General features: G+C 48.5%; 3 protein-coding genes across 6 annotated transcripts in view; 1 reads left to right on the top strand and 2 right to left on the bottom strand.

Annotated features, from left to right (window-relative positions):
- The first annotated feature begins 800 nt into the window (after positions 1-800).
- On the top strand, positions 801-1630 carry Bola1 (bolA family member 1). Of its 2 annotated transcripts, none has more exons than XM_023716557.1 (2): positions 801-1059; positions 1146-1630. In XM_023716557.1, the coding sequence occupies exon 2, from the start codon at positions 1152-1154 to the stop codon at positions 1563-1565; it is 414 nt and encodes a 137-aa protein (XP_023572325.1). In that variant the 5' UTR covers positions 801-1059; positions 1146-1151; the 3' UTR covers positions 1566-1630. The 2 variants fall into 2 exon arrangements, with proteins under 2 accessions (XP_023572325.1, XP_004632466.1); XM_004632409.2 differs by having other exon boundaries at positions 801-1063.
- Positions 1631-3796: 2166 nt separating this feature from the next.
- On the bottom strand, positions 3797-18482 carry Sv2a (synaptic vesicle glycoprotein 2A). 3 transcript variants are annotated; one of them, XM_023716555.1, is made up of 13 exons: positions 18393-18464; positions 13978-14886; positions 12315-12495; positions 11070-11221; positions 10817-10950; positions 10107-10196; positions 9784-9894; positions 9517-9605; positions 8544-8708; positions 8224-8357; positions 6643-6849; positions 5863-6022; positions 3797-3972 (listed from the first exon to the last, which is right to left on the bottom strand). In XM_023716555.1, the coding sequence occupies exons 2-13, from the start codon at positions 14597-14599 to the stop codon at positions 3846-3848; spliced, it is 2172 nt and encodes a 723-aa protein (XP_023572323.1). In that variant the 5' UTR covers positions 14600-14886; positions 18393-18464; the 3' UTR covers positions 3797-3845. The 3 variants fall into 3 exon arrangements, with proteins under 3 accessions (XP_023572323.1, XP_023572324.1, XP_004632465.1); XM_004632408.1 differs by lacking the exon at positions 3797-3972 and adding an exon at positions 4104-5586 and having other exon boundaries at positions 18393-18482; XM_023716556.1 differs by lacking the exons at positions 10817-10950; positions 12315-12495; positions 13978-14886; positions 18393-18464 and having other exon boundaries at positions 3881-5586; positions 11070-11151.
- Positions 18483-22433: 3951 nt separating this feature from the next.
- The window catches only part of Sf3b4 (splicing factor 3b subunit 4), a 4258-nt gene continuing 622 nt past the window's right edge, over positions 22434-26069 (bottom strand). The window contains exons 2-3 of the mRNA XM_023716522.1: positions 23766-23939; positions 22434-23594 (exon numbers count right to left, since the gene is read on the bottom strand). Coding sequence (XP_023572290.1) covers positions 23407-23594; positions 23766-23939 — 362 coding nt within the window. The 3' untranslated portion in view covers positions 22434-23406. The remainder of the gene's footprint in view (positions 23595-23765; positions 23940-26069) is intronic.

The raw sequence follows: 26069 nt of genomic DNA, 5'->3' as shown, positions 1-26069 counted from the left end.
TATATACTAAATTTTAAAATTATACATCATTTGGATGTATATATAATTCTGCTTACAACCTTCCTTAACTTCCCACTACTCCTAGGAGGCTGGAGCCTACCGCATTTGGCACCTACCTCCTCTACCCTTTGGCTCACCATCATGTTTGCCCCCAGGCACTGTATATAACTATACCCAAACTACTCAAGAGGGATCCAGTCACCTAGAGTCCCCGCCCCCCCCCCGACCTTTACACATGCGGCTACCCCAGCCTGACTAACGGGACTAGGAAATGAGTTTTCACATCCTCTGTCCTGGACAGCTCTCCTAAATCTGCTCTTACAAATTCTCTCAGGCCCTCAAGTCTGAGTGACATATGTCCTTAGCAAACTCCTCAGTCTCTTCATAGCATTTAGCACACCGTATTGTGATGGTCAGTCATTTATCTCCTCCAGAGTTTGGTAAACTGAGTGGAGGCATTTTTATTCCAATCCCACCCCCTCCAACATTGGTCTGCTGCACAATTATGTATGTATTCAGTAAATGAAGTTGACTTCTGTTTTCTTATACCTAAAATGGGAGACAGCGTGGATGAGCTACTGACAGTAAGATTGATTAAATAATTCCCAACCCTAATTGTGCAGGAAATCCCTTTTCTGTTTCACTAGTGTGGTTCACAACCTCTTATCTGTTGGACGAACTGGAGACTACAGTACCCATCAACCCTCGGGGTATCGCGTGACGCTTTGGTTTCGTTCCCTCTCGGGTTGTGAGGACTACATTTCCCAGCGCGCCTCCGAACTTCCGCAGTGCAGGCTCCCTACTGGCGGGGTGGTAACCCAGGTCAAACGACAGGTAAAAAGGGCCCTCTTTGGGGCTTCTTACGGTCCAATTCACCAAAAGGAGGGAGTTGCGTATGCCCTATTTTTGCAGTTTCCGACCATTCCCCCCAAATCTCTGTAGTAACCAGGGGGCCTCTGGGCCCGGCCTCTAATCGCCCTCACCCCTCCGCTGCCTGAAGCCAGAAACCACAGGTCGCCCGAGCGGAGGCAGCGTCGCGGCTCCGGGTCTGGAGCCGAGGCAGGTAGCCGTGGGGAAGGGGCTGGCTGTGGAGGCCGCGGGTGTGCAGGCGGAGGCCCTCAGCCCTCGGGTCCTTGTCTCTGCAGTAACGGATGCTGAGTGGGCAGCTGCTCCGACGCCTGGGCTCCATGGCCACCCGCGTGTGTTTGTCCCCGGGTAGCGCAGGGCCCGGGCCCGTCGGCCCGGTGGAGGCCGCCATCCGCGCGAAGTTGGAGCAAGCCCTGAGCCCGGAGGTGCTGGAGCTGCGCAACGAGAGCGGCGGCCACGCCGTCCCGCGCGGCAGCGAGACGCACTTCCGCGTGGCGGTGGTGAGCTCGCGTTTCGAGGGAATGAGCCTCCTGCAGCGGCACCGGCTGATCCACGAGACGCTGTCGGAGGAGCTGGCCGGGCCGGTTCACGCGCTGGCCATCCAGGCTCGGACCCCTGCCCAGTGGAGGGAGAACCCTCAGCTGGACACGAGCCCCCCCTGCCTTGGTGGGAGCAAGAAAACTAGAGGAACCCCTTGACCTCTAAGAGTTGAGGAGGACCCGAATATGAAGGGGCTGGGTGAGAATAAAGTATTAAACTACTACTCAAGGGGATTCTAAGGACAAGGTCTCCTTGGGACCCGTTCTGCAGGCGCGTGCGTGTTCTCCAGGGAGCACTCATGGCGGGTCAAAGCGAGCCCGAAGGAAGAGAAGGCCCACACTAGTGCTCTGCCTGGACCCTCAGGAAGGGGATGCCTAGTGTTGCGTGTGAAAGTGGTGACTGAGGAACTGCTCCGGTCGTGAATTGGAAATAGTCCCAACATTAAAAGAGAAATTATTATGTGAGGCATATTGCTGTGTTGTTAATACTTGTGGAGTTGGTTCTGCAGGTGTTTCTAGAGAGAGGAAAAATTCTGTGCACCTGGGTGGCCAGAAAGGGATCCTTGGGAGAAGTGAACTACTGTATGGGGTCTCTAAAGTGGCTTTAAACCAGAGACAAAACGTTTGCTGCAAGGGAAGTTTCCTGAGCAAAGAGAGACTAGACTGGACAGTGGATTATTGGACAGAGGGGTGAGGGGTACATTTAAATTTCATCTTGGGGGTAATGCTTCTCTTGGCAACCTATTTCCATAAGGTTCGTTTATTTTAAGAAAAAAACTTTTTTTTTTTTAAACCACAAAGCATTGAAAAGAGGTTAAGAGCCCTTTATGTAGCCCTCTGCTTATGAGGCTTCCAAACATTACATCCTTTTTTTTTTTTTTTTTTTTTTTTTCCAGTCCTGGGATTTGAACTGAGTTTCTGCACTGAGCTACATCGCCAGCCCTTTTTATTTTGAGACAGGGCCTAGCTAAATTGCTCACCTTCCCAGGCTGGGCTCCCATTTGCGCCCCTCTTGTGTCAGCCTCTGAGTGCTGGCGTTACTGTATAGGCGCGTGCCACCATGCCCAGCTTAACCTTTTGAGAGGAGCTCAAGTAGTATCTATATAAATAACTTTATTTTTATTATTATTATTTTTTGTTTTAGGGAAGGATCTCACTGCTAGATCGGACTCATAGTGATCCGCCTGTTTACAGCCTCCCAAGAGCTGGGATTACAGGCGTGCACCACCAATGCCATATCCCCATCACTGTCTCAGTGTGCCCCAGGGGCGGGGCCCACAGGGCAGGCCCCGGCCCCTGCACCTGCTTGCAGGTGCTTTAATCTGCTGAGCTAATTTGGCCGTAAATAACTTTCTTGATGTGGAAATTACTAGAAAGAAGGCTGCTTAGCCTGTCTTGACCATTTCTGGCTGAAGATTTTAGACTGTTAGCTTGGGCATTTGGAAGTCATTGGAGAATTTTGGGAGAAGGCATGTTGGGACAGACAGACCAGCAGGGATGTGTGAGGGGTGTGGCATAGGAGAATAGAGGCCCGGATGAACTAAAAGTAAAGGTAGAGCCCTGTGGGAGTGGAGAGAAAGGAGTTAATCTGAAAATTCCTGTTAGAAAATAACTTGATTGCAGCCAAAGAAAGCTCATTTAAAATTAGGTTTGAGGGCAGGGGAGATGGCTCAGTGGAATAAGCGCTTCCCTGGCAAGTGCAAGGGTTTGAGTTCAATTTCTGTTTCCGCCAAAAAAAAAAAAAAAAAATGGATTTGAAAAAAAAGATTTTAAATAAAAAAGTAAAAAATAAATAAAACATGGATTTGAGGTCCCCTACACCCTAAAAAAGGATTTGATTCCATAAGTCAAGAGTAGAATCTGGGCCAGGTAGATGGCTCAGTGGAATAAGCGCTTCCCTGGCAAGTGCAAGGGACTGAGTTAATCCCCGGTTCAAAAAAAAAAGTAGAATCTGGCATCTACTTGACACTCCAGAAGATTCTGGCAAATGTTGGTTAATTTTTGTTATGTTTTTAGACAGTCTCATTATGATTTTTAGGTTAATCTTGAACTCATGTTGACCAGGCTGGCCTCAGATCTGGAGGAATCTACCTGCTTCAGCTTCCCACGTGCTGGAATTACAGGCGTGTGCCACCACACCCAGCTAGTTGTCTTTAAGAAACATTACAGTGTTTTTAAAGCGGGGAGGTTTAGAGGCCTCTCCACTTGTGAAAGTGAAAATGTCAGGGTTTAAAAAGTCCGATTTAAGAAGTAAATGTAATCCATCGTGTTATTCTGGCTTCCAGATTGAACAGGGAGCTGATTTTTACCACTGTTGAACCTCTCATTGTTGTCAGAATAGACTTAGACATAGAAAGGGAAGCAAAGAAACAGCCATTTTGGATTTTAAGGATTTGTTTCCTTTTATTTTCATCAGTATTTTTCATTTCATTTTTCACATCAAGAGTCAGGTTTAGGGTTCCCTGGGAGAGCAAGGAGATGGATGGATGGGTCTCCCTGGGATTCAGGGAAGAGGCTGCGTCCAGCAGGCAAAGGGAGTGGAGCGCGCACACTCGTACACTGGGCACTGAGGAGAAGGCAGTCCTTTAGCACAGACACCAGAGTTAAACAGTCACCACCTGGTTCAGTTACAAAACGGGAGCAACCACAGGTTGGGGGCACCAGACGCAGCATGAAGGTGAATTTGGATTTTCTTTGTTGTTATTTTCACTTTGTTCCTTTTAACTTTTTAAAACATTTTACAAACAGCTAAAAACTACAACACATCACAGCTACAGTGGGGGTGGGAGAAGGGTACCAACAAAAGCAGCCACACAGAGTGGGATGGGACAGGGGCAGCTTCACCTACAGGGGCTGTTGTGTGGAAGGGTGAGGGGGGGAAACTGAGGTTTCTGGTCCCTGCATTAGGGGTCTCTCACTGCCCAACCTCTCCCCACTTTTAGAGGAGTTGCCAGGAGGGCCCCTGCTTCCTGCCTCACCCCAGCTCCTTGTGCTTTTGATTTGCTGGTCTGTGACCCTGGGTTCCCTCCCTCTCCTGCTCCCCAGCCTGTGACAGACTTTGGGGCCTCTGGAAGCAAGTGTGTGCTTCCAGCCTGCTCTAGTGGGTGGAGCCTCTTTCTCTAGAGGAGGCCTTGGCTTCACAGGAAGGACAGATAGGCCTTGCTAGGTGCCCCTCAGGCCCCCTACAACACAGGCTTCTTATTCCAGCCTGACCTAGGGCTCCTCTCTCCCAGGCCCAACGGTTACAGTGAGGTACTATGGGAGGCAGGGTTGTGTGTGTCCACTGAAATTCCCTTGGCTTATATTTGAGGAGAGTATAGTAAAACCACCACCTCGTGGCGCACACACGCACACACATATACATAAATGGACACATTCACACAGTCCTGCTAAGCTGCCTCAGAACTTAAATAAATAATAAATAATCAGAAATCTAACGTTATAAAATTCAGGCTTCATAGTTGTAGCCCAAATTGAGGGGAAAGGAGACCAGAGGGCTGAGGTTTATTGCTGCTTCCCCAGCATCCAATGGGAGGTGTGAGAGGGCATGGAGCCCTGCCACCTGTAAGTTCTTTTGGTCCATGAGTATACCCAGGTCCCAGCCCCCAACAGAACTGCAACCCATGGTTTCACCAGGGCCTAAGCAGAGGGAAGGAGGGGAAGACAATAAGCCTATTCTGGAACCTCTGAAGCAGGCAAACAGGGCCCCCTCACTAACACTGGGAGGGAACAGGGTGGGCTCGGCGTTCTCTTGTGCGAAGTCAGGGGCAGTAGGAGGTGGAGAGTAGTGCTTCACCTCAAAACTGTGATGGAAGAGCCTTCCCTATAGGCCCTGCCCATGGGGTCACACATGCACACACACACGCACACACGGCTAAGACACCAAAGGAGTAGGGAGTGAGGGCTCTAGGGGCCGGGGTGGCAGGGCAGGGAGGGGAGAGAAGGAGCGTTGGTCTCACAGTGAGCCTGCCATCCCCAAAACCCCCGGAGAGCCCCTCACTGCAGCACCTGCCCCCGGGTCTCAGGCAGCTTCAGGGCCAGAGAACTGCCAAGGGCAAGGGCAGCTGAGGCAAAGAGAATGGGGGCGGCCTTGGTGATCCCCACAAAGGATGTGAAGATGCTGATCCCCAGCACAGCAGCCAGCTTGCACAGGGCATTCAGGAAGCCAAAGGCAGTGGTCCTGCTCATGTGCAGGGCAGAGCACAGGAGGGAGACAGACAGCAGGGAGGGGAGGGATGGATATGGAGTACAGACAAAATGGGAGACAGGTAGGAAAGGAAACCAAAAAAGGAGGTTAATATTTAAAACTGCAAGTATGTGATTACAAAAACTCAGCTTTTAGAGGAAAAATACATGTGTCCTCCCAAAGATGCTCTCCTTTGGCCTCCCCCTCCCTGCACTCTCCTGCCCTCTAAGCCCTAAGCTTGCTGCTACGCCCCCACTGCTCTCCACCCACCTCTTGTCTGAAGGGTAGAGTTCAACAGTCAGCACATCCAGCGCGTTCCAGGAGGCGATGCTGACCCCACCAAAAAGGCAGAGCAGTGCAATCATGGCCGACTCGCTGTTCCCAAAAGATAGGAAGAAGCAGGAGACACAGGACATCACGCTGGAGCCAGCTGGAGCCGAGAAAGGCAAGAGCATGAGGCTGGTGACGGCGACTCAGGACCCAGCTGGTCACATCCGCTAGCTCTGGGACAACCTCACATGAGACTTTCCCCAAGCTAGCCAAAAGAAAGGCTTTTCACTCATTCTCAACTTCCTTGTAACTGTTTATTAATAAAGTCAGTAACAGCCATGTATTCAGTGCCAGCTGTGGGCCAAACAAATATATATCAATCTATCAACCCTATAGGGCTGGTCCATGGCATCCACTTTCCAGGTGATAGGGCTGAGAACAGCTCACTTAGTCACAGCGAGTAGTGGATGTGAGGCACAAACCACAACCTCAAAACCTGTGCCTTGAGTGCTCGCTGTTCTGCCCAGCTCCTTCACCCTCCAAAAGAAGCTTTTTTTTTTTTTTTTGGCAGAACCGGGGATTGAACTCATATCCTTGCATTTACCAGTCAAGCGCTTATCCTACTGAGCCATCTCCCCAGCCCCCAAAAGAAGCTTTTGCACCTTGGCCATACTGTCCTGCAGCACCCCCAAGCAAATCATGAGAAAGAAGCTTTCAGACCAGTATCTTCCACAGCCCAAGGGGAGAAGCCTGCTGACAGCACCCAGCCTGCCCACTTACCAAGCATCCTGAGCCTGCCAATCTTGTCCATGAGCAGTGCAGACACAATATTCCCCGGAAGCACAGCCAGTGTCCCCAGGAAGCTGACGAAGTACACCATGTAAGCGCCCTCTCCCGTGCCCGTCACATCAAGCTGGCAGCCCTCCTTGTTGTGCAAGAACGTGCTGTTCACCAGACGGCTGTTCACAAACTTGTACTCAAACAGGTCTGAGGAGAAAGCCAAGACACAGACAGAGAAGGTGGGAAAGAGCCCTCTGCTTGGGGGGGTTCTTAGAATTATTTCAGATGCTCATTACAAAGCATCAAAGAATATCCCCATGGGAGCTAGGAATCCTACAGACAAAATGACTATAAACTAGTAAACCTTGATTGTTTCCAAGGATTCCTATTATGTCTTTACTTCATGTTCATTTGTGTGGGGGGCGGGGAGTAACCAGGAATTGAACTCAGGACCTCCCACTTGCCAGGCAGGCACTGTGCCACTGAACTCAATCTCCCACCCTTTGCATTCATTCTGTTTGTCCACCTAAGCTGACAATAGCCATACAAAGCATGGGTCTAAAACACTTTTCCAAGAAAACTATTAAAAGTATGAAGTCCTAGAGCCGGCCAAATAGTTCAGCGGATTAAAGCACCTACAAGCAAGCATAGAGGCCAGGGTTCAACCCCTGGCCTGCCATGCCAGCCCTGCCCCCAGGGCATGCTGAGAGGGCAATTGAGACTGAGCATGGTGGCACATGTGCCTATAATCCCAGCTCTTGGGAGGCTGTAAACAGGCAGATCACTACGAGTCCTATCTAGTAGTGAAACCCTGAACACCCTGTAGACCCTGCCCTAAAAAATAAAAAAAATAAAAAAGTATGAAGTCCTATCCACTATTCTTTTACCTGCAAGATGAAAAAAGCTTATTTGGTCCTCCATTTAAAGGTGAGAAACCTCAGTCTAGCTCACAAAATCAGCATTTCATATGCATGTACTCTGAGAAACATTGTTTGTTTGTTTTAATGTATTTGGTTGTTACAGGGTCTCACTATGCAGCTCAGAGTCACTCGTGGACTGGGGTTACAGGTGTGCCACCATGCCCAGACTCTGGCTGGCTCAGAGTGGTGCCAGGGATCGAACTCCAGTCCCTACGTTTGCCTAAGCTTACCTAAGCAGGTGCTTTAGTCCACTGAGCTATCTCACCAGTGTGAGAAACACTGTTAAAGAAGTAGATTACTACAATGATTCCCAACTTTTCCCCATCAAATATGCCTTTTATAGTTTTTCTTTTTCCCATAGGGCCTTGACTTATTTTTCCCTCTTCAAATGCACATTAATATTACTGCCCTGAGTTACTACCATTCCAGCCAAAGGCAAAGAAACTTGATGCTTTCGTCAGACAATCTGTCACCAAAAAATGTCCAATATCCACTGCATTTTCCAGATTATATCAGTGGCTGTCCTTAAGTTCCCATCCCACCTTCTCCCAGGGTTTCAAGGGCTCTCAGCTTGGAAGGCATAGGCCAGGAAATAGGGAATGGCCCCTTCTCCCTCAAGATCCCCCCAGCTCTTTGGGCTGAAGGCCCCTCCCCACCTTACCAGTGTTATAGAACACAGTGTTGACGAACGTGCAGTTGCGGAAGAATGTGTTGCTGGATGTGACGTCCTCGAAGTAGCACTCCTCAAAGAGGGAGTCTTCAAAGGACACCGACTTCAGACGCAACCCAATGAACCTGAAAGGGCAAGGTGATGAGACGCTGCCCGCTCATCTTCATCCCCTCTCCACGTCCTGCTCCTTCTGTAGAGTAATGGGCAGCTTGGCATAGAGGAGAAACCATACAAGCTGCCCCAAACCACCTTGCCTTGACCTCTCAGACTCATGAGACAGAGAGAAGTGAAGTTTAACAGCGTCCACATACTTGTCATTGAAGTACTGCCCGCCTCGGTGGATCTGATTTTCCAGTGTGAAGTTGAAAGTCACGTGCTCTACGCGCTCCCCAGGAAACACTTTGGTGCGGGCGGCATAGTCCACAGCCTGCAGATGGCGGATCATGTCGGGAAACCAGACGGTCAGGCCGTAGTAGCTGGAGAATCGAGCAAGTGGACTCAGACAGGGCAGATTCAACATTAGAGCCTAACAGTCCCTAGTGAGACAGAAGCCCGCCTGCATCAGGGCATTCCTCATCCCTTATCTTGCACTCTTTCCTTCCCAAGTACTGTGGTTCTGGGGACTTTGGAGGCATCTCTGCCCTCTGCTATACTCTCCTTTTCAGGTTTTTTTCTTTTTTCTCTCTCTTTTTTTTTTGGACACCGGGTCTCGCTATTAAATTCAGGGTGATGTTGAACTCACTATGTAGCCCAGGCTGGCCTTGAACCCATAACAATCCTCCTGCCTCAGCCTCTCCAGTACCACTACCACTCTTTCTTGTCTCCCAAGCATCTGTTCTTCCCTCTGCTTACAACTTTCCACACCCTCACTGCACAGACTTTACCTCCAATTCATCCTTCAGAATTTGGGTCCCCAACCCCAAGTCCCAAGTGCTCCACAGCACTTTGTCCTCCCACCATGGCACCATCACCCTCTTGATAGCTGCATTTTGACTGAGTCACACATACTTCATCTCAGCACAGTACCCATGCAGAACAGAGACTTAGGCTTGGTCAGACACAAGACTGTGTGAAGCACCTGCCTGGCAAGCGCAAGACCCTGAGTTCAATCCCCCAGTACCTCAAAAAAAAAAAAAAAAAAGAAGACAGACAAAACTGTGTGCTGAGTGAATGAATGGATGGAGCAACAGGGGGCATCTTTCCCCTCTATTCTAACTTCCTACATCTCTCCCCCAGCCCACCCACCAGAACCACCACACAGTACCATCCTACTCACACCCTCACCTGAAGGACATGGTGAACCATACGCCCATCATCATGAGAGTGATGCGTCGATATTCTGGACCGAAGCAGGAGAGAAAGTTCCCCCAGACCTACAAGAGACCAAGCCAAGGCAGAAGTGGCTGTGCCCCTGACTTTCAATGCATACAGGGCCCCATTTTCCTAGCCCACCCCCATCAGTCCACCTTCCCTCTCACCCAGGCTCAAGCCCTGCCTTCCTTGCCACCTCTCCCTTTCCCCTCTCTGCCTTCACATGCCTTCCCGTTTTACCTGTCCCCCCAGGCTCAAAGCCCGGACCCCCCAGCGCTGGTACCAGGTCCCTGTGTCTGACTGGATCTCGATCAGTTCGTCCTCCTGATGAATTGTCTTAATGTGAGTCACCTGAGGTGAACAGAAGGCATGAGCAGTCACACACGTTGTATTTCCCAAGCCTCAGCTGGGCCTGTCTCAGTTTCCCTACAGTAGCAATATCACTGAGGTAGAGTGTGGTCTGAGCTATCTGGAAAGGTAGGTGGAGGAAGCTCCAGAATTGGGCCGAGTGGGGGCCGGGGCTGCAAAGCTGGGCAGTCTGGGCGGGAAGGCTGGTGTCTTACTGAGAATACTCGTTCTGGATGTCCCTTGGCTCGCATGTTGGTGTCATGCACCTGCTTCAGCACCATCCAGGCTTCGTCATGCTTCCCGTTCTAGAGCCACAGACACAATCCCAGGTCGCAGTCAGCCTTTCCTGACCCAAGGCCACAGAGCTCCTCCCTCCAACCTAGCTCACAGAGTCCCAGGTCACAAAAAGGCCCAAACCCACCAACAACCTCTGGCCTGTGGCTGTATATCATCCCAACAAGATATAACCAGAGCTGGCCAAGATCTGGGGACAGGGGACTGCCCTGGACATACAAATATGGGCCCTAGGGATTCCCTAATACAATAGAAAGAGAAAACAGAGGACAAGAGAAATGATGGGCAAGCGGGCAGTCAGAGGGGAGCAGCATCCTGACCCTGTTGAAACAGGTGTAGCTGGAGGGGAGGGAGAAGAGGTGGGAGTTCTTTTGAGCTATAGTCAGGGCCAGAGCCAAGACCCATGCCTGCAAATCCTAAGCCGACCATAGTTGAAGACATTCCTGATGTTTGTGCCCACAGATGCCCTCTGGAGATGCATTCTGGGACAGAGAAGCCAGATCATGACCCCAGAGTACAGCCCTTGAGGAAGGAAGACAGCCAGACAGGATCACACCGACCCACGGCGAGCATCTACACACAGAGCCCTGCTGCCCTCCGGCTCCCACCCTGCCCGCACAGCCCCATTCACCTCCAGGAAGAAGCGGGGACTCTCAGGCTGCGTCGTCAGAGCCCCAATGGCAAACACAGAGGGAAAGGCGCAAACGAGGACAAAGACCCTCCAGCTATGGAACTGGTAAGCAGAGCCCATCTGAAAACTCCAGCCTGGCAGAGACAGAGTCATAGCATCAGCAGAGAAGCCAGCGGCGGGGCTCCTAGCACAGGAGCCCAGGAGAAGCGGGAGGAGGGCCAGGCTCGGGTGTGCCACCACCCGGGAGGCTCACCATAGTGGGGAATGATGGCCCAGGCCATAGCAGCTGCGTACACTCCACCGATCATCCAGAACATGCAGAGCCAGCTCAAGTGCTCCCCACGCTTCTCCTGAGCCAGAAACTCCGAGAAATAGGAGAAGACGATGGGGATGGACCCCCCAATCCTGGAGGGCAGTAAGAATTCAGCATGAGAAAATGTGTGTCTTTCTGGCCCTCTGTCCCAGCGCTCTGGACTCCCAAGTTCCTTGCATCTTCCAGAGATTTTGTTTTTGGGTTTGTTTTCTTTTGAAGTACTGGGGATTAAACCCAGGACTTGTGCACTGAGTTATAGCCTCAGCCCTTCTTATTTGTGACCAGGTCCTACTAAGTTGCTCAGCCTGGGCTCGAACTTGTGATCATCCTCCTGCCTCAGCCTTCCAAAGCCCTGGAAGGGGCCATCATGCCTGGCCCCTTCCATCCTTCCACAGATTTCATTCTTGTTTGTTTTTTTAAGACAAGGTCTCACTGGCCTTGAGTCGGCTGGCCTTAAACTCACTACACAACCCAGGCTGGCCTCAAACTCGTGATCCTCCTGCCTCAGCCTCCTGAGTGCTGGGATTGCAGACATGCGCCACCACAGCTGGTCACTTTGCAGCTTTCAGTGACCCCCTCTCATGCATAATGCCCTACAAGCTTCTTTCACTGCCAGCAATCAAGCACTCATCCAGGGGTTAGTGGTAAGCAGGTAGATGGGTCTCAGAGGAAGGAGAGGAACAAACATTAAATCTTGAAGGTGACGAGTCACAAGTGAAAATGGTAACTGCAGAAAAGGGATCATCTCTAGACAACAAAGATGAGCAATGAGCAGCATGAGGGCACAGGCTGGAAAAGAAGAGTTAGGGCCTGCGGGAGTGGGGCAAATGGAGGTTTGAAGAGGGAAGCTTAGGTGGTCACTATGTGAGTGTCATCAAATGCGGGGAACCTGTGGCCTGGAGGCGGTAACTCTAGGGCTTGCAGGAACCCAGGCGGGCTGAGGCAGAGACCCAGCAGGTCCCCTTACAGAGACAGGCTCAGGAACAGGACTAAAGTGGAGTGGAGGCTCAGGACAGCAGCATTCAGGCCCAGGGCAAGGGAAGCCTAGAGACAGTGGGGGAAGAAAGGAATTCATTCATTCGTTCAACTCATACATATTTCAACTAGTATTATGCTGGACCCTCAAGAATAACAGTGACCAAGGAATAGGCCTGGCTTCAAAGGGCTCAAGCAGTGGATACTCACCCAACCCCAGAAAGGAGGCGACAGAAGAGGAAAGTGCCATAACCCTGGACGAAGGACGAGAAGAAGGCGAAGACGCTGTTGACTGAGAGCGAGATGAGCAGACATTGTCTTCGACCCAGCCGATCAGCCAGACCCCCCCAGAGGAAGGCTCCCACCATCATGCCCAGGTAGACAATGAGGCCTGGAAGGAAGAGGACAGGCAGGAGGGCTGTGAGCAGCACACCTCAGTGCTCCCACCAGCTAAGCGTCTCCAGCTGAAACTGAAGCAGAATCAGTCCAGGGTCTGATGAACTGCTAAAGCCAAATCTACCCAGATCTTCACTGGATCTCTCTGTCCTCCCTTAAAGAATGAAGTCTCTCTAATACTCCTTGGTATATGTGCTGCCAAAGCAAGCACGTACTTTTTATTCCTTGAGAAAGGAGTTCAAATTCCTTCCATCCTCCCAGGAAATTCCCCACACAAATCTACCTTTCAATCCTAGTCCCAATGCTTCGGGTTCTAAACCTCCCCAGTTTATTTTTTCCTTCATCACATCAGAATTGCAATTGATCCTTAAAATCAGCTACTCTAAGGGGGCTGGGGAGATGGCTCAGTGGAATAAGCACTTCTCTGGCAAGCGCAAGGGCCTCAGTTCAATCCCCAGTTCCACCTAAAAATAAAAAATCAGCTACTCTGTGTAGGGCATGGTGGTACACGCCTGTGACCTCAGCACTCAGGAGGCTGAGGCAGGAAGATCACTTCGAGTTGGAGGCCAGCCTGGAATACAAAGTGAGTTCAGGATCACCTGAACTACATAGTAAGACTGTCTCAAAATACCAAAATGAATAAATTAATTAAATCATCTACTCTAACCTTGGTATTTACCCATGACCAACTCACCCCCTGGAAAAAGAGACCTGTCCAAGGCACAACAAGGCCTTGGTCTTTTCTCAGTGAAAAGACCCCTTGGGTCCTCCTCAGGACAGGACATCAGACACCATGCCCTGGTCCTTGAACGCTCCCAGGTCTGGAGGAGGGACTTGGGAACCCTACCATCACCTCCCAAACTGATTCACTCATTTATCCCAGGGAGTTTGAATACTGATTTCATGTTTCCCATAGGGAAAGGGAACAGGGTAGCAAGAAGAAAGGTACGAAGAAACATTAAGCCCAACATGGTGGCACATGCCTGAGTCCCAGCATGTTGGAAAGCTGAGGCAGGAGGATAGCAAGTTTGAGCCCAGTCTGGACCACTTAGCAACTTAGTGAGATCCCGTCTCAAAATACAAAAATGTTTAGAAGGGCTAGGAATGCAGCTGAGAGCAAAGGTCCTGGAGTTTAACCCCCAGTACCACAGCAAGAAAGAGGAAATATTAAACAGTGACCTATCCCACCATCACCACATCCCACAGAACTAAGCAGACCAGCATACCCAGCCATGAGCCCAAGTCCCAGTCCAGCTGCTCTTCCCCAAGCCCCTCTTTCACATACAGCTTCACTGATACAACTCCAAAAGAGGGTTCAAGGAGACAGAGGAACCCTGGGCCCTCTGGAAACAGCTCGGAAGTAGGGTCTGAGGAAGGCCAGTGGGAAGGATTAGAGCCATTCCCAAGATCGAGTATGACCTTGGGTGTTTCTAGATTAGGGACAGCATAGGACTGGAGCACCTCCAATGTGTCTTACCCAGCATGCCCTTGTTGGAGTCGGACAAGCACATGTCCTTCTCAGCACTGGGCAGCACGAAGCCCACCACGAAGACCTCAACACCATCAGCCATTAGTGCCAGGCCAAGCACAAAGTAGAGTGTCCACTGAAAGCGGCCATGGCCGCACTCCCGTAAGATAGTTTCATACTGCTGGGCCAGTTCTTCACGTTCTTTCCGCCGCTGGGCCTCCCCCCGGCCCCCAGGAGGGCCTTCCCCATCGCTCAAGCCCCCTCTCATGCCAGCCAGGGCTGCCCCATCTGCCATCCGCTCGCCTTTGCCCCCAGACTCTGCCCGGGGGATACCCTGATATTCGCCCTCATAGATCTCATCATCCTCGTCGTGGCCCTCGGTGGCATCGCTGGACGCACCCCCTTCCTCTTCGTCCTGAGCCCCCTCCCCACGGTAATAGCCGTCCGCAGGGGCAGGGTAGTCATCCTCATCATCCTCCTCCTCAAAGCGGGAGTAGGATCTCCGGGAGTACTCATCCTGGACTCTGTCCAGGCCTTTCGCCACCTTCTTGGTCGCATGTTTTTTGACTTCCTTGGCAATGTCTTTGGCCCCACGGATGAAAGCAGCCCGGTCTCGGAAGCCCTCTTCCATGATGGGGCGTGGAACACTTCCCCAGATCTGCTGCTTCACTCTCTGTTCCTTTCAGCTTTTTGCTCAGGGTGAAATTATGTTCCAGGGTCTTTGGGCTCAAAGTAAAAGGAAATAGGACCTGGCCAGTGAGTGTCTAGGAGTGGGAAGGAAGAAGAGGATGTCTGATTTATACCCAGTTCCACACAGTGAGCAGGGACGGGGATGGGAACCAGGGGAAGGGTAGGGAAGGGGGAGCCAGGATAACACAGCCAAGGCTTCTTCTGTCTCTTCCAGGAACCTCTGGACACCTATAAAAAGTAAAAGAGACAAAAAGGAAGTTGTGAGCCCTAGGATAGTAAAGGACAAGGAAGAAATGCTCTCAACCCTCTGCCCCATCTGGACCAAGGAGAGACAGTCTCCTCGCTTCGTGCCACCAAGAGTAAAGAGCCATCTGTAGGGCATTCGAATCAGTCCCCTTTCTTTGACCTTAGAAGCCAGGCTCAATCACAGTCTCCTATAGCCCTCCTCTGTATCCCTTACCCTACGTCAAGTACAAACCCTGTTGCTTTATTCCCAACCTGCAAACAACAAAACAGAAAATACAAGAAAGCAGAATTCCCTGCTCTAGTCTGGTCTGGGGTTCCTGGGTGCAGAGCTTGAGGAGATGCATAGCTGGAAGCCAAGCTCTCTAACCAACTGCCTTCAGGTCCCTGGTGACAACTGGGGATGGGGAGGGGCTTCCACAGTTCTTTCATGAGGTTCCAAGTTTGTAGCCCTCCCAAGGACTTTCTCCCATCACAGCCTACACTGAGTCACCAGTCAGACAGACTTGGCTTTCACTTCCTGCTCAGCATTTACTTGCTAAGTAATCAAGGGTGTGTCCTAAATGGAGCTCGGTTTCCTCATAATTAAAAAGGTAAAATAAGAATGAAATGACATGATGCATATAAGTGCCTGACTATAATACCTGGTACATAAAAAGTGACAAACATTAGCTCTTACTATCGAGGTGACCGTAATAGAGAAGTGCCCTGTACTACCACACAAGGTCCTACATCAAAGTCATCTCTGGATGTTCTTTAGGGCGAACATCAAGGAGAAGGGATATCATAAAGGGATGTTATCAAGGAGAATGCTGGCCCAGTGTGACATACGTGACAGATCACCTAAACCGAAATACCAAATTCGGCCACTTTCTCACAGTTCTTAGGTTCCTTAAATTCTCTAAGCCCTCATGTCCTTAAGTTTAAACTGAAGACAATTAGCCAGGCATAGTGGTGTATATCTGTACTGCCAGCACTTGGGAGCCTGAGGCAGAAGGATTACAAGTTTGACCAGTCTGTAGAGCAGTCCTATCCCAAAATTCAAATAAAAACCCTTTTTTTATTTATCTGGAGATACTTCTTAGAATAAGCATAAAAATTTAATCTCACAGAAGATCTGCTATAAACCTTAGTCTTCTCCTTTCTGTATGCTGAAAAGTGTGAAGGAGGCCAGAAGCAGCAAGGTACAATTAGGAGGTCATACTTCCATGCTGCTGTCCAATTTCTCCCAAGAATCCTCTACGTTTCAATTAATTCCACATTATCTCCCTTTAGACAGACACGGGAAGACCCCAAAAATGGATATTTGGAACCTGAGTAAAATGGACAAGAGGGAAGATCAAAAGCTAAGAAAGTGAGGATTGGCTATAACACTTGCCCTCAGGATGTCCTGTATGGTCAGCTTGCACTGGTGAGGGTGGGAATGGAAATGACTGAGGAGGCAAAAACATTTTCTAACGTGAGGGTCTAAAGTCCATAGTTGTAACTCTTTCCTCCAGGGCTTCACCTCCTAATCCCCCTTAATCCTTTCTGCTTCTCCTCCAGAAGTCAAGGAAAAAACAGTCCACAAATACCGCATTGCGTAGGCAGCTAGAATAAAGGGGGCCTAGAGCCTCCCCCCAGGAAAGAATTCCTCCAAAGGGAGGCACTAGGATAACCTTCATTCTTCATACAAACAGAAGATGCAGGCCTAGCTTGCAGAGATCATCCCCTAAAAATACACTGCTTCCTTCTGCTCCCACTCACCCAGGGGCCTTCATTCTCTCTCTCTCTCTCTCTCTCTCTCTCTCTCTCTCTCTCTCTCTCTCACACACACACACACACACACACACACACACACACACACACATTCTGGTTGAAGAGGGTAAGTGATACTATGTGATTCAGAGAGAAGCACTGGACAGTACAGCGTTATACCCTCAGGACAAATGTAAGCAGTGGACCACAGTGACCAGAAGCAGTGACCCCTATGTCACCTTCTTTTCTTCATGGTTCAGGGCCCAAGCATCCTCCATGAAAGAAAAGGAACTGTGGAATTCTCTCAGTGCAAGGCAATCTGTGTCTCTCTCTTCTTTCTCTATCAAGATCTCCCCCTAACCCGACAGGAAGCAGATGGACCTTGTGTTTGTTGACATTGTTTACCCCTGAGAGGTACATGTGGTCCAGAGCAGGCTCCCACAGCCACAGCAGGACATGATGGCTCAACAGCCAGCTCCCCCAGGGCCAGCAAGCCCAGGAGGGAGAGAAAGAAGACACATTCTTTGCACTGGTGAGGAAGTAGTGCTATTTTTAGTCCCCAAAGCAGCACAGAGTGGCTAAGCCTGAAGAACAGAGACAACATTTAAAGAGGTGGAGGCTAACCCAGACAAAATTCAGGCTTACAAGGACCCTTTAAGGTGGCTGACCAGAAAAGTGCCCAGGATATTTTCTGCAGATGGTGGAAAGAGTGGGTGAGGGGACTCCCCAGAGAATGCTTCACTCCTGACAACTCACCCCTGGGCACTCACTCAGAATCACTCAATTTCTCACTCACCCTTCCTCAAGTGACAAGGTCATTAAGAAGCAGTCACCTGTCAAAACATTGAGGGTAGGGGCAAAGTGCTCCTCCCCATTACTGCTAGATGGCTGAGCTCAGCCACCCCCCAGGACGAACAAGGCTGTACCTCCCCTCCCCACAGTCTACTCCTGGGTTAGACAGATGGGAGCATCCACAGTTGAGGGGGGGTGGTCAGGAGAGAATGCACACAGCAAGGGAGGCAGAGGCAAGGATGCAGGAGAGACCTCCACTGCACACTCAGAGACTGCCGCCACGAGCTCTACAGCCACCCCCTAGCCCCATCTTGCCTCAGCTCCAGTGTAAAATGCAGCCCCAAGAATTTACTAAACCATTCCTCCAAGAACCTCCTCACCCTCCGTCCTGCTGGTGGACAAGTGCCCACCATTACTCAGCAACCCTTGCCCATAACTGCCTCCAGCCCCCACCACCCGTGCCCTCAACACCTGATCCATTACCATCTCTTGCCCCCCCAATGTCTCCACTCATTTCCCTCCCCTCATCCTTCACCTGCCCTCCCTTCTACTCCCTGCCCCCAAGTCCAAGCAAGCAGACTGAGGTACATGCACTCTCTGGCCACAGCCAAGGTCATTTTTCTTTCATTCATGGATGGGGGACAAGGTGAGGAGTTCGAGAGAATCAGATCCTACCTAACAGCCCCTACCAGGCCAACAGACCAATCTTTTAAGAGGGCAGTAGGAGTGGGCACTTGGTAAAGAAAAACATATATATATATATATATATATATATATATATTTCCCTTAAACACACAACTGAAATAAATGCTGGTTTCCCAAGGCATCACCAACCCCCTCACCCCTAGCGCGAGGGCGGTCACCCTCCCCTAAAGCAAAGCATCGGAGGATAAAATGGCTGCAAGGCAAAGCAAGGATGCTTCTGCCAGGGCGGGGTGGCGGGGACAGAGAGAGGGTCTTACCTGGGCTGGGTTCCCCGGGCAGGGAGTACAGGGTGAGGGCGGGGGTCCGGCCGCAGGGCTGAGGCGGCGGCGACTGCTCCGGGTACCGGGAAGCGGCACTGCAGACCTGCCCCCCCCCTCGCGCCCCGTGCTCCCGCCCCGCCCCCCCCGCCCCGCCCGCGCCGCTGAGCACCGGGAGAGACCATTGTGGGGGGGGGGGTGACAGAAAAGAGGTTGTGGGGGCTCGAGGCACAGGGAGCAATGACGAGGGTGTGAGGGGGCTGTCACGAGGATAGCTGGAAATGACACGCAGCCCTTCCCAGACCCCTCCTGGTAAAAGGGGAAACTAAGGAAAGGCAAATAGTAATTTTAGGAGGACACAAAGGGAGGTGGTAAATGAGGAAAGAAGGCCGCCCCTTCCTCAGCACCTCAGCCACCGCAGGGCAGAATCCAGGAGTTTCAGGGGCCCCTTGCTGCCCGGAAAACACCTCCCTTCTTATCCACTGCTTTCACACTCCTTTCTTGCAGCCCCCTTCCAAACTCAGAATGCTCAGACTCCAATTCCTGGCTATTCTAGAGAAAGCAAGGCTAGCAAGGTGTAGTTTCTACTGCGAACAGCCAGAGGCCGATTTCTGAATCCCTGCTCTCCGCCAGAAACAGCGGTTATTTCGGTTATTTCTCTAGAGTGCAAACAGCGCTCTCATCCTCCTCCATTCAGTTGCTGGTCTCCTGGTGAGTGTGGGAGGAGTTTTATAGGTTTGATCAACTGGACACCCCCCCTTCCATTCATTCATTTGTTCCCATGACTGAAAAGGGGTCCCCACAATCCCCTTCCCTTTCTTTCACACTCCTCTCAACACACACACACACACACACACACACCCACACACACACACCCCTTGCTCCAGAGCAGAAAAGGATTTCAATTCTTTAATCTTGCCTTTACCCCTGTAACCAATACCCACACTCAGAGAGCCAAGACCAACCACTTGCTCACGGGCAGAATCATCCCCCCCCCCCTCCTGGAAGGAGATGGAATGTCGTGGTTTGAAGGCCTCCGAGTGTATCTGCTCCAGGGAAGGCCTTAGGATGTTCTGCACAGAACATTGATCAACACACTGTTAGCTCTTGACTAAGCTCCCAGGCTCTGTGAACCTCAGGTTTCCTGCCTGGAAAAATATATATTTTTCAAGATGATGCACTAGGTCCTTTTCAGTTTAGTAGTGTATGATCTGCTTTATTAAATGTATAAGCTTCACAGTGGCAGAAAATATTACCTAAAGAAGGCTGGCAGCCTGTGTCCCAAGAGATTTCATAGTTGGTATTTGGTGTGCTAAGCTTACCACTGGACCAAAGCTGAGTTTTGGAAATACTAGTTTGTGCCAACAAAGTTCACAATTTATTGAAATACAAAGTATTAATACATAAATATTATAAACCTTTAACTGTCAGACTGAAAAATCATGTGTACAAGTCTAACACAGTTTTTCCCTAAAGCCAGATGAAAATCATCATGTCAACGCCTAAATATCATGTACACTGATATAACTGAACAGGAGGATTTGTATCTTTAATGGCATCCGGCCATCACCAATAAGGAATCATGCCAATGGGTCCAGAATACTCTTCTTGGCAACAGTTCTCTACCCTCACTTCTCTGCTATGGGCAACCTTGCCAATGCTCCTAGACTACTTACTGTGGTGGCTAAAACACTTTCTAGGATGACACTTGGAATGCTTCTGCCCACATTGGCCTCAGGGACTCTTTTTACTAGAATTTCAGTGCTCATCCCTCTTCGGGTTGAGATTCTCTTTTATTTAAACATGTTAATATTTCCAATAGTTATAGCCAAGTACTGCTGGCAGGAAGCCATTTTTTCTCTTTAATGTGATTTTTTTTTTTCTATTCTCCACTGATACATACTTGCTAAAATAAAAATATTGCACTTAGAAAAAAAAAATTTTCCCTCTTTAAACTGCAGGAAAATGTGATCATCTCCCCAGATGCCACGGCTTCATCTTCCTCACCATCTCCTCAGTCCCCGTAGCTGGGTTCACTAACAGGCATGTTCCTAGGGCTCTGCCCTGGACCCTACCGGGACCCTTTCTCCCTCGCTTACCTCATGGAACCCCGCAGCTTTTAATGTTGTCTGCTTTGATGATGCCCACATTTGACCTCTATTCTAAATCAAAATGTCCCATCTACCTACTCAACATCACCACATGGACATCTGAACACTGGGGCAGCTATAGAATTTGCAAGCCAGCAGCCCCCAGCTGAAGCAGATTCCTCCCTTTTACCTGTTTTCAAGTAGGTTGTAGGCGCTGTGACAGGGAAAAGATCTGAGATGCCCCGATCTGTGGGAGCTCCCCAGCTGGCACTGACCTGCGCCTCCAACACCAAACAGCACTGCGTGCTAAATACTCTGGTATTTATATTTCTGCCCAGGAACACCCCGCCCTCCTGAATGGAGCTTTTCCTTCATCTTTGCCTAAGAAGCCTCTGCCCGTCTCCCCTACCCTCACCCCACTGGGGATGAACTCCCAGGCCTCCACACTGAGCTACACCTCCAGCCATTTTTATGATTACTTTTTGAGACAAAGTCTTGCTTACTAAATTGGCCACATTGGGATCATATTTGCGATCCTCTAGCTTCAGCCTCCCAGAGGGCAAGGTTTACAGGTGTGAGCGACCATACCCAGCTACCCTTTGTAGTTAAATTTAGGCATCACTTTTTTCCTGAATTTTCATGCCAAATGCCTTCCTTCTGCTCTGAAAATATGGTTTCAATAACTTTTTTTTTTTTTCTGAGCCAAGGTCTCACTTTATACCCCATGCTGGCCTCAAACTTGCTATGATCCTCCTGCCTCAGCCTCCCAAGTGCTGGGAATATAAACATGTGTCACCACATCCAGCTTTTTTTTTTTTTTTTCTGGAACTGGGTTGAGCTCAGGCCCTTGCACTTGCCAGGAAAGCACTTATTCCACAGTCTTCTCCCCAGCGCCCCCATCTTATGTCATTTTTGACAGAACTTGATTATCCTTATATCCTAGGATGCCAGTGGCATAACTTTTGTAGGTACCAAAATTTAACATTAAAAATGATGCACAAGAACATGAGGGCCTGGATCTTTTCTTGCCTAGTTTGGGCAAGTTCACAACTATGCAAACCAAAGAAGGAAGTATATAACAGTTTTATGTAACAGAACAGACAATGGGCCACTGGATTTGTCTGGCTGCTAAAGTCTTGGAGCAAAGATTTAAATGTTATGGAAATCAGGTTTGGAAGAACTGAAAATGAGGACCAAAACAGAAATAAAAGTACAAACTCTTTACACAAGATATTTGGTGGTAAAGAATAGGGAAAAAAATTAACTGAAAATGAAATGTATAATCTCAATTTACTCTTATTTCCAATTATGAAAGATACTCCATGTTCTCTCCCTTCCCTCTGTGGTTATGTAATCCAGGGTGCCCTTAAACTCACTGCATAGCCCAGGTTACTTTCAAACTCAACATGATCCTCTTCCCTCAGCCTCCTGAGTGCTGAGATCACAGGTGTGCTGTGCCACATTTTGTTGTCTTTCCATCTTTAACATAAGCAAATACACATATGAGCTGACCCTCAGACAAGACAGTACTCCAGGGCTGGTGAGATGGCTCAGTGGTCTAAAGCACCTACTTAGAACAAGCTTAGCAAAGTACAGACCGCGGTTCAATCCCCCAGCACCACATGCCAGCCAGCCCCGCCCCCTGGTGGGCTGAGCTGGCCACACACACACACACAAATAAATAAAATTTTTTTTAAAAAAAGACAGTACTCTATACAATTCTTTTTAATCTTTTACTTAGTTGGTATAGGGTCTCACTAAACAGCTCGGACTCGTAGTGATCCTGTCTCAGGCTCTCCCGTGCTGGGATTACAGGCTTGCACCATCACACCAGGTTTCGGTAGCCAGGGTTCTGGGGCCAGTACAGCACGCAGTACTTGGGAGCAAACCAGGGTCCTTGTGCTTGCCAGGCAGGTGTTTAGACCACTAAGCAACCTCCCAAGCCCATACACATATTATTTTCTTCATTTAATATAACCCAGAGCTCTCTCCACACAACTAGGCAGTGACAGTGAACCTTGCAGAGCTTTCAATGCCATAGGTTCACAACCAATAGAATCTTTTTAATGCTGAGTGAACTCGTGACCTTGTGCATAATAAGCATATTCTACCACTCAGGTACAGCCCCAGCCCTTTATCATTTTTCTTACAGTTGCATAGTACTAGACTTGTGTGAATTTACTAATTCAACCAATCCCTTACTGATAGACATGTAAGTTGTTTCCAATCTGTTATTTCAAACAGTGCTGTATGAAACTTCGTGCATGTTACTTCATATTTTTGCCAGCATACCTCTAGGTACTTCGTCTTCTCAGTTTTACTATTAACATCCACGTTAAAAGCCGTAAGATAAGCTCTATATAAGAAAACAAGTACGCTAGTGTACAAGAGACCAACTATTGCAGTACATTAGAGAACAAGCCTTTAAAATGCACATGCTAGATGAGCAGTGACATACGTCCTGTAATTCCAACTGTTTGGGAGGCTGAGGCAGCAAGATCACAGGCTCAAGATCGCCCTGGGCAACTTACTAAATCCCTACCTCAATTAAAAAAAATAAAACAGGAGATGCAGCACAGTGGTAAAGTGCCCCTAGTCCCAATTCCACCATAAATAGCCCCGCACTTTCTTACCATTCCTTACAACACCTTGACATCTCTTAAAAATTATTTTAACCAAAAAGAAAACACCAAAAAGAATAAACAAAGAGTACAGTTTTATTTTCTCTGTGCTCTTGCAAAATATTTAGGGTTAACATAAAAAAGAAAAAGTTCCTGTGAAGAAATGTGCATTAAAAACAGGAATTGGGGAAGCCTGAAAGGGATTTTTGCCTCAGCCATAAGAAGCTACAGCAACTCTGATTGGTCCAAGGAATTGAAGAAAAGATACTGGGGGAACATAAAAGGAAGAAACAAAATGAGAATCTACTTAGGGAGAGGGCCCCGAAGTGGGCCACGAGGAGGAACTGGAGGCCGGGGAGTAGGTCTGGGTGGAGGCAGGGGCCCCCGCTGGTAGCCATAAGGAGGTGGTCGTGGAGGCCCAGTGTACCCATGAGGGGGCATCAGTGGAGGAGGTCCACGCATTCCATGAGGTGGCATAGGACCTGGGTGACCTGCATGAGGAGAAAGAAAAGTTAGTACAAGTGAGAATCAGGAGACAGCTGACAATGGAAGAGATGATAGGGAACAGATACAAAAAGTGAAAGAAACAGCACAGGACCCAGAGTGTGCAAAGAAAGCTATGAGGCTCCATCTGACACAAGGATGAAGCTGAGTCTACTCACCCATGGGAGATCCAAATGGAGGCCCCCGGGGGGGCATGCCCATGGGAGGAGGTCCAGGGTGAGGCATTCCAGGTGGTGGCCGGGGTGGTGGCTGTCCCCCTGAACCTGGAGGCCCAGCATGAGGATGTCCTAAGCCATGGGGGCCATGGTGGGCCAGCTGCATCTGAGACATCCCTATAAAAATAAAACAGACACAAAAAAGAAGAGGAACAAAAAGACATAGACAATAAAGGAAAAAATGAAAACAAAAAAGTGACCATTAGCAAAGGATACTAAAAATAAGGTTGGTCAAAAGTGCCATATTCTTGACCACCATACCCCAACAAACCAAGCAGATAAGAAGCCAACTCTCCACCCACCTCACTTGGTCCTCTGATTTAGGCAATGTAACAGTGACACAAGAGCACGCTGCCAAGTCCAGGGTTGCTGTTACAGGGCTAGGAAAAGTAGACCACCACCCCCCCCCGCAGACTGGGATGTACAAGTCCCAGGTGTGTCAAGCATCACACTATGTTCCAGAAAATACCCGCAATACATGGTCATGCTTATGGTAACAAGCAAGGGGCCAGAGCAGAAGTTCTGACTGTTACCATTGTTTGTTTGGATTTTACTATATAAACAGAAGGAACCAAAAGAAGAATTTCAAAAAGTGTGCGAACATTTATCTTAAAAAACTATTCTGCTGAGGTAAATAGTGTCAAAATGAAAGATTACTAGAATAAATCAGGTGTGCAATAATGAGAAAACAAGCTTCAATGAAGAGATTCGAAAGGGGGAGGTATCAGGGTGGAACGATGGGAAATGACAAATTCCCAAACCTAAGTATTGTGCACCTGAAGTCAAAGACTATTAGAGGAACAGGTTTGAAAGGAAAATTACAGGCTGGGGAGATAGCTCAGTAGAATAAGCACTTGCCTGGTGAGTGCAAGGTCCTAAGTTCAAACCCCAGTACCAAAAAAAGACAAAAAAGGAAAATTAAAGCAACAAGATTGTAAGTCTGACTTGTTAATAACCGTGGGCTAGAAGAGAGGCTGAAATAGGAGGATCACAAGTTCTAGTCCACTTTGGGCAACTTGGTGAGACTGTCTCAATAAATAAATACAAGGAAGAATGTATGTAATGTGTTAGTTATTGAAACTGTCCTACCAATTTGGTTTGAAACTGTCTCACTGCCATTTCTCAATAAAATTATGGGAAAAAAATAAACAAAGAAAAGGTATTCTATACTATACATCTTAGTTTTGGAATACATTATGAAATAAACATGTGTATACATTATTCTCAAATTATGTAATTATTTTAAAGAAAATTCATTTAAATCACATTCCCATTGTCAAATGATAAATTCTCTTCTAATTCTAGAGAAGTATATGAGAAAACTAAGAAGTATTATTGGTAAATATCATTTTTTGTTTTATTTTCTAGATATTTCTTTAAAATAGGTATTTAATTGATAGATCTTCATTTGGCCTGTGATCTGCTTCATGATTTTGATTTTTTTTCTTTTTTGTATTAATGTTTGGGTTTGGATTTTGGTTATGTAGCTTTTACTGCTTTTAATGTGAAAATATATGCTCTTGTAATTAGCATTTGTTTGTTGTCCACACTGCTCGTGGTCTGAAATTTCACACTTCTTATTCGTTAAACCCTATGAGGAGGTTTCAGACCACAGTTCTTGATCCTTCGTTTTATTTTTTAATTCAATGAGACCTTTTGATGTGTGTATGTGATCTTCATGACAATCTCTACAGCTTTCTAGGTCATCAATTATATGAAAATTATGAATGTAATACACTTTTATTTCATATAAAATACAAAATAAATAAAATTGAAAAATAAAATACATACATACATACATGTACACACATATATACAACTCGCCATGGACTACTGAAGGAGATCCAGGACACATCAACATCTATATAATTAAAACTGGGCCGACCTGATAGCTCAGCGGACTAAAGTGCCTGTTTAGGCAGAGTGCAGCAGCCAGGGCTTGGTCCCTGCGAGGCCAGTCCCACCCCACCCCTAGTGCGCACTGAGACAGCGATTAAGACTGGGTGGGGTAGCCCAGGCCTGTAATCTCAGCGTTTGGGAGGCTGAAAATAGCAGAATCACTAAGAGTTAGATGTATATAGTGAGACCCTGTAGTTCCTATACTAAATGCAAAAAAAAAAAAAAAAACCCTAAAACTGAATACACTAAAGAGAACCAAGCAAAAAAATCTAGGCACAAGCTGGAAAAAATATATCAAAGGTATTGCCTAGCAAGCACAAGGGCCTGAGTTCAATCCCAGTTCCGCAA

This window comes from Octodon degus, unplaced genomic scaffold, assembly GCF_000260255.1.
Source record: "Octodon degus isolate 3935 unplaced genomic scaffold, OctDeg1.0 scaffold00048, whole genome shotgun sequence".
NCBI lineage: Eukaryota > Metazoa > Chordata > Mammalia > Rodentia > Octodontidae > Octodon > Octodon degus.
The sequence above is the reverse complement of the archived record's forward strand: the minus strand, read 5'-3'. Positions and strand labels throughout refer to the sequence as shown.